The 12,946-nt window shown below is 38.8% G+C and overlaps 3 protein-coding genes across 4 annotated transcripts; 2 read left to right on the top strand and 1 right to left on the bottom strand.

Annotated features, from left to right (window-relative positions):
• Nucleotides 1-2,477: 2,477 nt before the first annotated feature.
• On the top strand, nt 2,478-5,156 carry LOC114169343 (subtilisin-like protease SBT1.6). Its single transcript, XM_028054459.1, has one exon. It carries the CDS (start codon nt 2,525-2,527, stop codon nt 4,850-4,852), a length of 2,328 nt encoding a protein of 775 aa, XP_027910260.1. The 5' UTR covers nt 2,478-2,524; the 3' UTR covers nt 4,853-5,156.
• Nucleotides 5,157-6,385: 1,229 nt separating this feature from the next.
• Nucleotides 6,386-8,170, top strand: LOC114169392 (protein EARLY-RESPONSIVE TO DEHYDRATION 7, chloroplastic-like). The gene is made up of 3 exons (XM_028054534.1): nt 6,386-7,493; nt 7,577-7,661; nt 7,763-8,170. Exons 1-3 carry the CDS (start codon nt 6,491-6,493, stop codon nt 7,944-7,946), a joined length of 1,272 nt encoding a protein of 423 aa, XP_027910335.1. The 5' UTR covers nt 6,386-6,490; the 3' UTR covers nt 7,947-8,170.
• A 32-nt stretch (nt 8,171-8,202) lies between these two features.
• On the bottom strand, nt 8,203-11,188 carry LOC114169391 (amino acid permease 4-like). 2 transcript variants are annotated; one of them, XM_028054533.1, is made up of 8 exons: nt 10,437-11,188; nt 10,209-10,329; nt 9,859-10,092; nt 9,656-9,749; nt 9,270-9,484; nt 9,027-9,184; nt 8,719-8,946; nt 8,203-8,628 (listed from the first exon to the last, which is right to left on the bottom strand). In XM_028054533.1, the coding sequence occupies exons 1-8, from the start codon at nt 10,482-10,484 to the stop codon at nt 8,203-8,205; spliced, it is 1,524 nt and encodes a 507-aa protein (XP_027910334.1). In that variant the 5' UTR covers nt 10,485-11,188. The 2 variants fall into 2 exon arrangements, with proteins under 2 accessions (XP_027910334.1, XP_027910333.1); XM_028054532.1 differs by having other exon boundaries at nt 10,209-11,188.
• Between the last annotated feature and the right edge of the window lie 1,758 nt (nt 11,189-12,946).

The raw sequence follows: 12,946 nt of genomic DNA, 5'->3' as shown, positions 1-12,946 counted from the left end.
AATGTTGATGTCATTTGTAATTTTCAATTCATCCTAATTACTTTTTACCCTTTCTTTCAGACTTTGTAGTGAAAGAAAGAATTACAACTATATTAAACTGAAGTCCTTTTCATGCCAGCATTTAAATCCAAAACTGGAAATAGAAGGGTACATCTTTGTTTGGTGTTTCTCAATTAAAGGAATAATTCACTTTTTTTTATGTGTTTAATAACAAAATGCATCTTTTAAAAAAAAATGATATATATATATATATATATATATATATATATATATATATTTATTTAAATTATGCGGTCTAAAAATTTAGTAAGATTTTGAGCTGACTCATGCGATCTTAGAAAGTACAAACAAAAATGTTATGCAGTAGCAGGGATTAGTTATTAGGTTAAATTATTCAATTGGTACCAAATTTTGTATGAAAATTTGAAATTGGTCCCTCAATTTGAAAAAGTGTTAAATAGGTCCCTAATTTTGATAAGTTGTCTCAATGAAGCCCCTTCCGTTAAAATGGCAGAAACGGCGTTAAGAGCACAGTGACGTGGAAATGGTAGACGGAACTGAACAGTGAAGTGGCATATTAAATGTGGTACACATGGAATTTTGAAATGCTTTAATAAATAAATATTTTGTGAAGACTGTGTGGAAAGTTATTAAATGCTGTAATAAATAAATTTTTTACAAAAATGCTGTGATTAAATGTTGTAATTAAGCTGTAATAAAACAGAAAGGGCATTGGCGAAATTGGGGCTTCAGGGTTCGTCTAGGGTTTTCCTGTTCAATCATCTCAACAACAAAACCCACAACCACTGCCTTCTGCTCAATCATCTCAACAACACCTACCATCATCTCAACTACCAAACACAACACTACTGTCCTCTGCACAATCATCTGTCCAACCAAATAGACCATCACAAGCACCACGTCATACAGCACCCATCAGGCCCAAGCTCAATGCAAGGAGGGGACGCATATGGAAATCATGACATGGATCAAGATTTGATGTAGTTTTTTTGTTTTGAACTCCTTCTTTGAACGATATTTGTAAACACTTAAAAGCAGCTGCTGTTTTTGTTTTGTGGATCATCAAATCCATTTATGAACCATTTATTTTGTGCTGTAACAGGGTTACATGGTGGACCATATTTATTTTGTGATGTTGAATGTTTAAGTATGGAGCACTACATGTTTATCAATATAACCAGGTGTCATTATTTGTTTATCAAGATTAAGTGTTCAACCTTATTTCTCTTCTCCTTATTTTGTTACTTATAAATTTATAAAAGAGGTGCGAATAATGAAACTAGAAGTTCGGAAACTTTTCATTCATAATAAAACATTACAATAATAACACAAACCAAGTACCTGAACTAAAAAAAGACTCATGCTTTTGTAACCAACACATACACTACAATGATATTCAATACACACAAAACACCAACTACCATTGTCAACATAGTTAGCCTAATTTCAATTGACTTCATACATTTCTCCATTTCTTCTGCCACCACAGACCTCACTGCAGCAGTCTTTTCTGCATTCTTATTCCCACCACAACCCATTTCTTCAACATTCTTTATACTCAGCTTCCCATCACAACCCATTTCTTCAATTTTCAGCTTCCCACCACCCATTTCTTCAATTTTTTGACTGCTCCAACCCTTTTCCTCAATCTCATTATCAATAAACCATTTGAAATAATTGCACCCACCAAATTGATCACTTCCACTTTGTTCCAAATTCACAAAATAATGTTAGCTTCAATAAACAAACGTCAAACCATCAACTTCTTCATAGCAAAGTTTCCATGTAACTCACCTTATACTTAGGGCAGCCCCAAAATTTTTTGCCCTTATTCTTCAATGTTCTTGCAGTTCTCAATGCTGCTTTCTCTCCACAATAACACATCACTGACACGCCCAAATTTATAGACCCACTTCCACCACAAAAGGACGCACTTGGGTTTTGATTTCTCCCAACATTGCAGAATGAACACTGTCCACAAGACATTTCTCCCAGACGCAGCAAGATGAACACTGGGGTTTATGGATGATTCATTGCACTTATATATAGTAATTCTGAACTGTTTTTCAATGCATTTAAATATAAATGACACGTTTCAGTCTGCCATTTCAATGTCACTCTGCTCTTAACGCCGTTTCTGCCATTTTAACGGAAGGGGCTTCATTAAGACAACTTATCAAAATTAGGGACCTATTTAACACTTTTTCAAATTGAAAGACCAAATTCAAATTTTCATACGAAATTTGGGACCAATTAAATAATTTATCCTAGTAATTAATGTTGAATTAAGGAAAATCAATTATTAGACAGAGTTATATTATTTTAAAACTTCCATCCTTTTTGGGTTCTATGTTTTTTTTTTTAAGAAAAACGGATTTTTAATAAAAAAAAAAAAAAAAAAGCGTTGGTGAGTGTTGAGTGCCCCCATAGTGGATGCTGTTATAACACTGGCCTCTCACTCGCCACTTATCAGTAACTGAGTTCTCACTTCCCACTGTCTGAAATGGGCAAGCAAGTTTTGAAATTGACTCTTCCCCAATTATCTTTCTCCGTCCTTTTCTTCTTCATTTTCTTTTCCTCTGTTTGCTCCGATCAACCCTCCAAAACTTTCATCTTCCGTGTGGATTCTCACTCCAAGCCATCGGTGTTTACCACCCACTACCACTGGTACACCTCCGAGTTCGCCCAACAAGACACCATCCTCCACGTATACGACACCGTTTTTCACGGCTTCTCCGCCTTTCTCACGCCCCAACAGGTAGCCTCCATAAGCACCCACCCTTCCGTCCTCGCTGTCTTCGAAGACCGTCGCCGCCACCTCCACACCACGCGCTCGCCGCAGTTCCTCGGCCTCCGCAACCAGCGAGGCCTCTGGTCCGAATCCGACTATGGCTCTGACGTCATCATCGGGGTCTTTGATACCGGCGTCTGGCCGGAGCACCGCAGCTTTTCTGATTTAAACCTCGGCCCCATTCCCCGTCGCTGGAAAGGCGCATGCGAAACCGGCGCCAGATTCTCTCCCAAAAACTGCAACCGTAAGCTCATCGGTGCCAGATTCTTCTCCAAGGGTCACGAAGCTGGCGCGGCTTCCGGTCCTCTCAATCCAATCAACGACACTGTTGAATTCCGTTCCCCTCGCGACGCGGATGGCCATGGCACCCACACCGCTTCAACCGCTGCGGGCCGCTACGCCTTCCAAGCTAACATGTCAGGGTACGCTTCGGGGATCGCTAAGGGAGTGGCTCCGAAAGCGCGATTGGCGGTCTACAAAGTTTGCTGGAAAAACGCTGGCTGCTTCGATTCTGACATCCTCGCTGCATTCGACAACGCCGTCGCTGACGGCGTCGATGTCATTTCGATATCCATAGGCGGTGGTGACGGTATTGCCTCCCCTTATTACCTCGATCCTATCGCAATTGGGTCCTACGGTGCGGTTTCTAGAGGAGTGTTCGTGTCTTCTTCCGCCGGCAACGATGGGCCAAGCGGAATGTCAGTGACCAACCTCGCTCCGTGGTTAACAACAGTGGGAGCAGGCACCATTGACCGTGACTTCCCGGCACAGGTGATTCTAGGCAACGGGAGGAAGCTCTCTGGCGTGTCGCTCTACTCCGGAGCTGCGTTGAGTGGGAAAATGTATCAACTGGTTTACCCTGGGAAATCAGGGATTCTCGGGGACTCCCTTTGCATGGAGAATTCCTTGGATCCGAACCTGGTGAAGGGTAAAATAGTAGTATGCGACAGAGGAAGTAGCCCAAGGGTTGCGAAAGGGTTGGTGGTGAAGAAAGCCGGCGGCGTGGGAATGATTCTGGCGAACGGAATCTCCAACGGCGAAGGACTGGTGGGAGATGCTCATCTTCTTCCTGCATGTGCTGTTGGCGCCAACGAAGGAGATGCAATCAAGAAATACATCTCAACTTCAGCAAACCCAACGGCCACGCTTGATTTCAAAGGCACCATTCTTGGAATCAAACCGGCACCGGTCATTGCTTCTTTCTCGGCCAGAGGACCCAACGGTTTGAACCCTCAGCTACTTAAACCGGATTTGATTGCTCCCGGTGTCAACATCATCGCGGCTTGGACTGACGCTGTTGGCCCGACCGGTTTAGATTCGGATACGAGGAGAACGGAGTTCAACATCTTGTCTGGCACTTCCATGGCTTGCCCTCACGTGAGTGGCGCAGCAGCTTTGCTCAAATCCGCGCACCCTGATTGGAGCCCCGCCGCCATTAGGTCCGCCTTGATGACCACCGCCACCGTCCTCGATAACCGCAACCAGGTCATGACCGACGAAGCCACCGGGAACAGTTCAACTCCTTATGATTTCGGCGCTGGTCATCTTAACCTTGGACGAGCCTTGGATCCTGGGTTGGTCTATGATATCACCAACAATGATTATGTTAATTTCCTTTGTGGTATTGGTTACGGACCCAAGGTTATTCAGGTGATTACTCGCACACCGGCGACTTGTCCGGTGAGAAAACCATCACCGGAGAATCTGAATTACCCTTCCTTTGTTGCCATGTTTCCGGTTTCGTCCAAGGGAGTGGCGTCCAAGACGTTCATTCGAACCGTGACCAACGTGGGGTCCGCCAACGCTGTTTACCGCGTGAGCGTGGAGGCTCCGGCGAGTGGTGTGACCGTGACGGTGAAGCCATCGCGACTGGTGTTCTCTGAGGCGGTGAAGAAGCGAAGCTATGTGGTGACGGTTGCGGGGGATACCCGGAATCTAAAGATGGGTCAATCTGGGGCGGTTTTCGGGTCGCTGACGTGGACGGATGGGAAGCACGTGGTTCGGAGCCCCATTGTCGTTACTCAAATAGAACCGTTATAAAGTTTGATCATGTGGTTTTGATCGATGCGGCGCGTGACTGGTGATGAAGTGAGTGGCACCTCTCTAAATTGCCACAGCTAATATAAGACAATAGTCAAATACTTTGTATTTCTTTTTCTTTTTAATTATTAATTTAGAAATGTGTTTGGTTGAAGTGACAAGCAGAAGTTGCAAACCTTTGTTGTACTTTTTATTTATTCACTTTTTCTTTTTTGAATTTAATTAAACTTCACCTTGTATTTTTAGTCTTTAGGAGTCTATCTTTTATACTTTATAAAATCATAGGATGAAATAAATTTTTTTTATAATATTTATATTAAATTATTTTATTTCAATATAAATAAATTAGTTATTATTATTATTATTCTAATCTTAAAATTTGAGGTTTCTGCTGCAAATATTACATTACCCTAAATAGTGCATTAATTAGGAGAGAGCCTTCAGGTTCCTTTGACTAATATGAAGGACTTCTATCACCTTCACTCTCCTATCTGTTTCCATTATTCCATCTACATGTTAGTCTTATTTGGTGTCAATCTTAATTTTAGGAATTAGGAAGCATGTGCTAAAAGGGAAAAAAAAATCATCTGATTCTTATATTTCTTTTATTATTTATACTTTGGATATATCTTATCTTCGTCTCTTTTTTCAAAACCACAACAATGAAATAAATGATAATGGAAAAAGAATGGAGAGAGAGAATCTTAACTAAATATAACTTTTTTTATTGGAAATACTTAATTATTGTAATCTTAATATATAGTAAAAAAAAGACACTTAAAAGCTAAAAACCTATCCATGAACATTTTCACATAAATTATATTGCGTCAGCAATGTAATGTGATATTGAATAAGATAATTAGTTTTTTTTTTTTTTTATAGTATAATGATTTTCACTTAAAAGATAAAATACGCAAATCTTTGTACTAGTAGAATATGACAATTGAACTCTTGATTATTTAATTAGTGCCATATATAATCTTATAAAAGAAAGCGAACAGATATACAAGAGTGTCAATAGCCTCACCATATAGTATTCTTTTAAGGACATTTATAACTATTATTGTAAAGTTCGTTTGTTACACAAAATATTTAATGTGTATGGAAACACATAAAATCTCGTCAAAGTAATAAAAGAAGCACTAAAATTGATGCCATAAGATAAAATGAAGAAAAAAACTTTAATGAAAAGTGTTGGGAAACACAAATAGAAACAGTTACATGTGCCTGTAGTCAAAGTTGCATTTAATACCCTTGGTTGAAGTTATGCATGTGAGAAAAAAAAAAAAACCCAAGTGAGAGTGATTACTAATTGGATTGGGCCAATTGGGCTATGGAACGCACAGGCCCAGTTAAAGGGATTGCCGCGTGTGGAATCCGGATTGTTCGCAGTTCATTCTTGATTTCTTAAACAGAAAGTAAGTATAATCGTTTAGCAACCGCGGTTGTTACACGTAATCCCCACCGCCACGTGTTTCCTTTTCCGCGGCATGTCGGTTTTGTTTTGCCTATAAATTTTATATATTTGTGTTATTTGATGTTCCACTTAATCTTAATCTATCCAACGAAGTAATCGGTAGGTATATATACAGTTATTCATATTTGTCTTCCATCTTCCATCGTTCTTCACTTCAAGTCATGTTTCAACAAAATTCATTCTACCCACAAGTCGATTCCACAAATCCAGACGCTGATTCTCCCTTTTCCCACCATTCATCGTCATCTTCTTCCATTTATCCTTCAGTAGAAACAGAGAATCTCATTAGAGAAGAGCCAAACGCGACAGAAGCCATGGAAAACGTTCTCGTCACGGTTCCGGGTGCGATTCTGCATCTCATAGAAAAGGAGTCAAGCGTGCACCTCGCTTCGGGGAACCTCACCATATCCAGCCTCGGAGAAGGGGACAAAGTGGTGGCTGTTCTCGCTCGCGTCGGCGATAAGGTTCAGTGGCCGTTGGCCAAGGACGTGGCGGCGGTGAAGCTGGACGAGTCGCACTACTTCTTCACGCTGCAAGTTCCACAGAAACAGGCGGAGAACGGATTTGAGGTGCTGAATTATGGGTTGACGGTGGCGGCGAAGGGGCAAGAGAAGGTGCTGAGGGAACTGGACGGGGTTCTGGAGAAGTATAGCTTTCTGTCGAAGGAGAAAGTGAAGGGTGTGAGTGGATGGGAGGTGTTGGATGGTTCAGTCACAACAGAGACATCACCTGAAGAATTAAAATCAGAGGAGAAGAGGGAAGTGATCGAAGAGCGTTCTGGTGCTTATTGGACGACGTTGGCGCCAAACGTGGAGGATTACAGTGGGCGTTTTGCGAGGTGGATTGCTGCCGGGTCGGGTCATGTTATCAGGGGGATTTTGTGGGCTGGGGATGTTACTGTGGAGAGGTTGAAGTGGGGGAATGATTTCATGAAGAAGAGATTGGAGCCTGGTTCCCAGTCCCAGATTAGTCCTCAGGCATTGGAGAATATGAAAAGGGTGAAGAAGTTGACCAAGATGTCAGAGAAAGTAGCCACCGGTGTCCTCTCTGGGGTTGTCAAAGTGTCGGGATTCTTCACAAGCTCTGTAGTCAACTCCAAACCCGGAAAGAAGTTCTTTAGTCTTCTTCCTGGAGAAATCGTCCTTGCTACCATGGATGGATTCAGTAAGTTATATTATTTTATTATAGCTGTTTTGGGGATTTGGCATAGTCTTTTGTTTATATGTTTTTGGCTGTGTAATGTGCAGATAAGGTGGTGGATGCTGTAGAAGTAGCTGGGAGGAATGTTATGTCCACTTCGTCATCTGTGACCACTGAACTCGTTTCACATAGGTAAGTTCATTTCTTAAGATAAGACGTTTGCATGAAATCATACCCTTTTTGTTTAACGATTGACATGGCTTTTCTCTGTATTGCCTTTTTGGTTGTGATAGGTATGGAGAGCAAGCAGCCCAGGTTGCTAATGAAGGCCTTGACGCCGCAGGGCATGCAATTGGGACAGCTTGGGCAGTGTTCAAACTTAGGAAGGCACTCAACCCCAAGAGTGTGATCAAGCCAACAACACTAGCCAAAGCTGCTGCTGAAGCAAATTCTGTCAAACTGAAGGCTAAGAAATGAGTAATGTTATGGCAGCAAAAGAATTAGGACACCCTTTATATATACACTAGTTTGTCTTGTCTGTTTGTTCGTGTATTTTTCATTTTTATCGATCTTCAGAGTGGTTACTATTTATGGCTAATGTAGATGTTCGGGAAAAGAACCTGTGTTTGTTCCTCTTTTTCTTTCATTCAGGGTACTGTTTTTTTTTTTATTGAACAAAGTAGATACACATCATTTGCTTATACACTGGTATCTGTGAAGAACTGGTTTTCACTTAATAAGTAGTTCTAAATGGCTTGTAAGTCTTGAGGTCCAAAACCACACCGGCTATGGAACCAATGGCAGCTACTAATGAAATGATGAGGCAACTAACGCTAAGTAACTGAAGTCCAATCCATCGACTGGTCCATCGTCCAATCTTCTTTTGCGAAATATACATGTCGATAGGGAAATAAACTGTTAATGGCCAGAACCCAAAAGCTCCGAGCAGTCCAACTACGTCATTGAAAAAGGGCATGAGCATGGCCATGAGGGTCGTCAACAACACAAAAATGCTTCTCCATACTAAGCGGAAGAAGTTGAGTTGGTACACCCCATAGAAGGGAACCGCTATGTCATATTCTCCCGTCACAAAACTGCTCTTTGGCCATTTACGTGCACTCCATTTTTCCACAAATGCAAATAAGGGCTGGGAAAAAACCTGGAATAATGATACATACATACACTTCAGAAATGGTTGTAAAGCTCTGTTCAGTTTTCTTAAAATTCACGACGGTATATGATAGAATACCTGGTATGCCCCAATTAGGTGCACAACAATTGCAAGGTTGGCAATGTCCAGAAGCCAATAAGGGTCATAAAACCCAAAACCAGTTAAGAGATTTCCGGGTGCATTGTCTCCGAAGGCTGCATAACCCATGCATCCACAGAGTAAATAGAACACTGTGGTAACTGCGATGCTCAAAGCCGTGGCTTTTCTCATGGTCTTGTGCTCTGCAGGAGGAGATTTTATGGTGTCCTGCAACAAAGCCAAATGCTTTCTTAATTTCTCAAGTAGAATACGCATTATCGTAATAGGTCATATCATATCCGAGTTACCTGAATTTCGATGAGGATAATGGAAAAAGAGTATGCAAAGGCCATTGCCCCCAGAGCTTGTAAACTCCTCCATATTTTCTGCGTGGCAGTTACTGTTCCAGCTTGTGTCACAGTGCCAATGCTAATCCCCAACATGCTTCCCTTAAAAGTTTTATTTTCTACAACGTAAAAAACAAACTTAGAAGTTGCACAGACAAGTAAACAATGGTTCAATGCTGACATAAAAGATATATCTGCTTGCACCTGCTACTTTTGCCACGCCAAGACTCAATCCAACTGAAGAATACGTGAAGGACATAATAGCTGCAACTATGGATAGCCACCACACCTGATCAAAGTCTGGGATTTGGGAAAAAATCACTTCTGCTATTCCAAATGTTATCATATACCCATTGCTTGACATGTGACAGGGATCTTTTCCATGACTGTTATGGTAACAATTCGACCTTTTTATGGCCCTGAGAAAACACAAACATAGTTATTCAAGAAAAGGTCAATTTTTAAGGGGGGTGGAAGCATCACTAGCTTAATCAGGTAATATATCCAAGTTCAACTATATTTAATACATTTTAAGTATAGAGCAAGAGGGAATATATAACTAAAGTCACTAATGTTTGAATTGAACTCACATCATACTGACAGATGCTGCAATGGTATACCCTACTGCAATTCCAAACAGATTGACATACTGAATCAGGCCACATAACTTGACCTTTTTACCTCCTGAAACTCAAAAAAAGTGGTATGAATATGACAGTTTCATGATAACAACACATTGGTTTCTTTTGGTTACATTACATATATAGTAACATAATGTTCTTAATCCTCGTACCCAAGATGGACTTTACTGCCTCCATGTAGGTGTAATTTCTCTGTCCTGTAACAGAATCACCCGTCCTATAACACTGTGTTAGTAAGGTGGAAGTGTAGAGATTGACCAAAGCAAAGAGAAACATGACAACAGGTCCAGCAACCCAACCAAGCTGAGCTACTGCCCATGCAAGAGAAAGGACTCCAGACCCTATCACAGCAGTGATGATATGAGCAGTTGCGGTCCAAAATGTTCCTGCAATCACAGATAAAAAGTTAACAATATAGTTAATGAATAGGGACATACATAAAATATTGTCGAAAACTCTTAAACTACAACAGCATTTGATACGAAGTTAAAGTATAGTGAACCTGTTCTCTTCAAACGACCATCATCATCGAAGCATTTGGAATAGTTAGGCTGAATATTCACAGCAACAGTCTCCGTTTGAGTATTTTGTAAGTAGTGCTTCACATCTTGCCTCTCTTCTATCTGTAGTAAACCAGTGAACATCAACAATGAATGAACGTAAATAATAGTAAACGAATACATATACAAAAGTAGCAGAAGCGTATGATATTCAAACATATAGTTCCTACAATTCCTTGGTGCATTCTGGTGGGTAGTGTTCTACTTCTTGGCAACATGTGAAGGTAATAGTGAGGGAGGGAAAAGTAAGAAGAAGGTGAATGAAAGGGAAGGGATGGTTCTAAATGATGAAAATGAATGTGGTTTTATAGGAAAAGACTGTGCCTATGTACAGTCAACTCGTACTACACGTTTCCATTGATAGTTATGTGTATAACATTTCCACTGATGGTAGTTTTCTTCATCCTAACACAGCTAATAGCTTTATACAATAAGTAGGTCCATATTCATGATGACGATTGCTTTCAACTTTCTGATATCACCAACATTACGTATCCATTTCACAACCATCCACAACGCTTTCAGCAAACTATGTTATCATTTCTTCTTATAAGCTGCCTCGACACACTAATAGTAGAACCCAGTTCTACCTCCTATTACTATTATTACTTACTATTATCATTAGATCACGACTTAAAGCTCAAGAACATTTGTTTATTATTTTAAGAGAAGCTTTAAGAGTAATGATATCGTGCGTTGTACTGCCATAAATGTGGAATAGAAAAAACAAGGATAAAACCGAAGAGGGTATGGAATGGAAGAGAGAGTATTTTCTGATCTTTGTTAGTGACTTGATGTAAATTTTAGTGCATGTACGACCATATGGTCGGAGGAAGAAAAGTTTGAATTATGAGTGTAGCACGAAGAAGGTGGTCAATGTGATTATTTGTCACCATCATGAAAATATTGCATTTCTAAAGTAATGATTTTAAAGTCCAGGATGATAATGTGGTTTAATCCGCTCTACGTTTAGTTATAAAACAAGTAAGGCCGGGACACGACCTGTATAAGAAATATGGGTTAATTTTTTTCTTTTTCGCATAATATTTAACTTGTGATTTGCATAAAATTGTAATAACTTTATTTTTATTTAATTAAATTAGTAAAAATAATAATTTTTACGATCCATTTATTATTAAAGTAAGTATTATTTATAACTTTTTTCATTTGAATGAACTAGAGAAAAATCATAGGTGGACAAATTAGTTATACGGGATGGAACTATGACAAACGGGCTCAAATACTCAGTCCATCCTGTATATTTTTCTGCGAGTTACGGGTCAACCTCCAAAGTCTTCTCTGCACTGTGAGATGTGAAACTTTCAACACACCTCCTCGCACCATCTATTTAAATTTAATAAGTCATATTAAGAAGTGAATTTTAATCTATTTTGATTATACAAAACTCTTTCGTAAGATTGCAATTACTTATATATATATATATATATATATATATATATATATATATATATATATATATATTAGACTTATTTCTAATGTGAGATTTTCAACACATCTCCTCACGTTCAAACATATACATCTCATGGAATTTACATATTAATGGATGGTCCAATAACGACTTGATAAATAATGGAATAATAAACCCAACGAACAATAAATTTTACTATGATAGACTTTAACTTATGATTCTAATACTATAAACTTTAAGTTTAACTCAAACTTTCAAACCGATTTGTATAGTGAAGTTTATATTTATTTATATATTATAAATTGATTTTATCTCTGGTTAATAAATTTGGGTCTAAATTACGTTGGGCAAGCCATGAAGATGTTGGTGGAGGGAGAGATAGATAAAGAGGGAAGCACAATGGTGAGATGTTGGAGGAAATAGTAATAAATGATTAGTTTGATGAAAATATGGGCCTGTAGGAAACTAAATGTTGTTGACCATCATCTCTACTACTCGAGTGTGTTCTGATTAACTCCAAAAATGTGATGCGGTTGTTGGATCATAGCGTGTTTGTGGGCTTACCACTCACCCAGTCCATTCATTGCCCACACCCAAAAATCTACTACTCTCATATTATCACCCATACCATTTTATTTTTCTTCTTTCAAACTAAAATTTAAGTTTCATCATCAACAATTAATTTACTTCAGTTATTGCTATAATTATGCCAGTGAATAGTATGTATACTGACAATGAATAAAACAATAGATCAAGCATCGAAATGTTTTTACCAGAAACGAAAGGTTTTTAGTCAATTAAATATGATAATTTTCTTGAAATAGACCAAAAAGAGCTCTTTAGTGTTAAATTTCTCAAACAAGAAGAAAGAAAAAAAAAAGTTTTTTTTTTTGAAACTTTTATATAAAAACAAAGTGATCTAAGAAAATTTAGCGACTAATATCACAGATATTTAAAATTATTTTAAGAAGATATATCTCGTGTGGTGTAAATGTTATATGAACGTACTATAAGTATGATTAAATTGACTGAAAAAATAGGAAAACATGTGACGGAGAAAATACAGGAATAGTTAAAAGAAGTCAAATTCTCTAATATACAAAATAAAATTCTGAAAAATAAATATAAAAAATCTATAAACATTTACTCTCAACTAAATCAAACTATTGAGCGAAGTAGTTGCAATAAATAAAATAGACAACAATAAAGAAGAGAATTCCGTAATATAAGAAATCAGAAAAGAATTGAATA

This window comes from Vigna unguiculata, chromosome 11 (genome assembly GCF_004118075.2).
Source record: "Vigna unguiculata cultivar IT97K-499-35 chromosome 11, ASM411807v1, whole genome shotgun sequence".
Lineage (NCBI taxonomy): Eukaryota > Viridiplantae > Streptophyta > Magnoliopsida > Fabales > Fabaceae > Vigna > Vigna unguiculata.
The sequence above is the reverse complement of the archived record's forward strand: the minus strand, read 5'-3'. Positions and strand labels throughout refer to the sequence as shown.

What these genes read in the sequence shown, in the direction of transcription:
- LOC114169392 (XM_028054534.1), top strand. Translation starts at nt 6,491, where the DNA reads ATGTTTCAACAAAATTCATTCTACCCACAAGTCGATTCCACAAATCCA. An exon ending in TGCTACCATGGATGGATTCA is followed by an intron (nt 7,494 to 7,576) that starts GTAAGTTATATT and finishes TGTAATGTGCAG; the next exon opens with ATAAGGTGGTGGATGCTGTA. An exon ending in ACTGAACTCGTTTCACATAG is followed by an intron (nt 7,662 to 7,762) that starts GTAAGTTCATTT and finishes TGGTTGTGATAG; the next exon opens with GTATGGAGAGCAAGCAGCCC.
- LOC114169391 (XM_028054532.1), bottom strand. Translation starts at nt 10,425, where the DNA reads ATGTTTGAATATCATACGCTTCTGCTACTTTTGTATATGTATTCGTTT. An exon ending in TGGCGTGGCAAAAGTAGCAG is followed by an intron (nt 9,185 to 9,269) that starts GTGCAAGCAGAT and finishes TTTACGTTGTAG; the next exon opens with AAAATAAAACTTTTAAGGGA. An exon ending in TTATCCTCATCGAAATTCAG is followed by an intron (nt 8,947 to 9,026) that starts GTAACTCGGATA and finishes GCTTTGTTGCAG; the next exon opens with GACACCATAAAATCTCCTCC.
- LOC114169343 (XM_028054459.1), top strand. Translation starts at nt 2,525, where the DNA reads ATGGGCAAGCAAGTTTTGAAATTGACTCTTCCCCAATTATCTTTCTCC.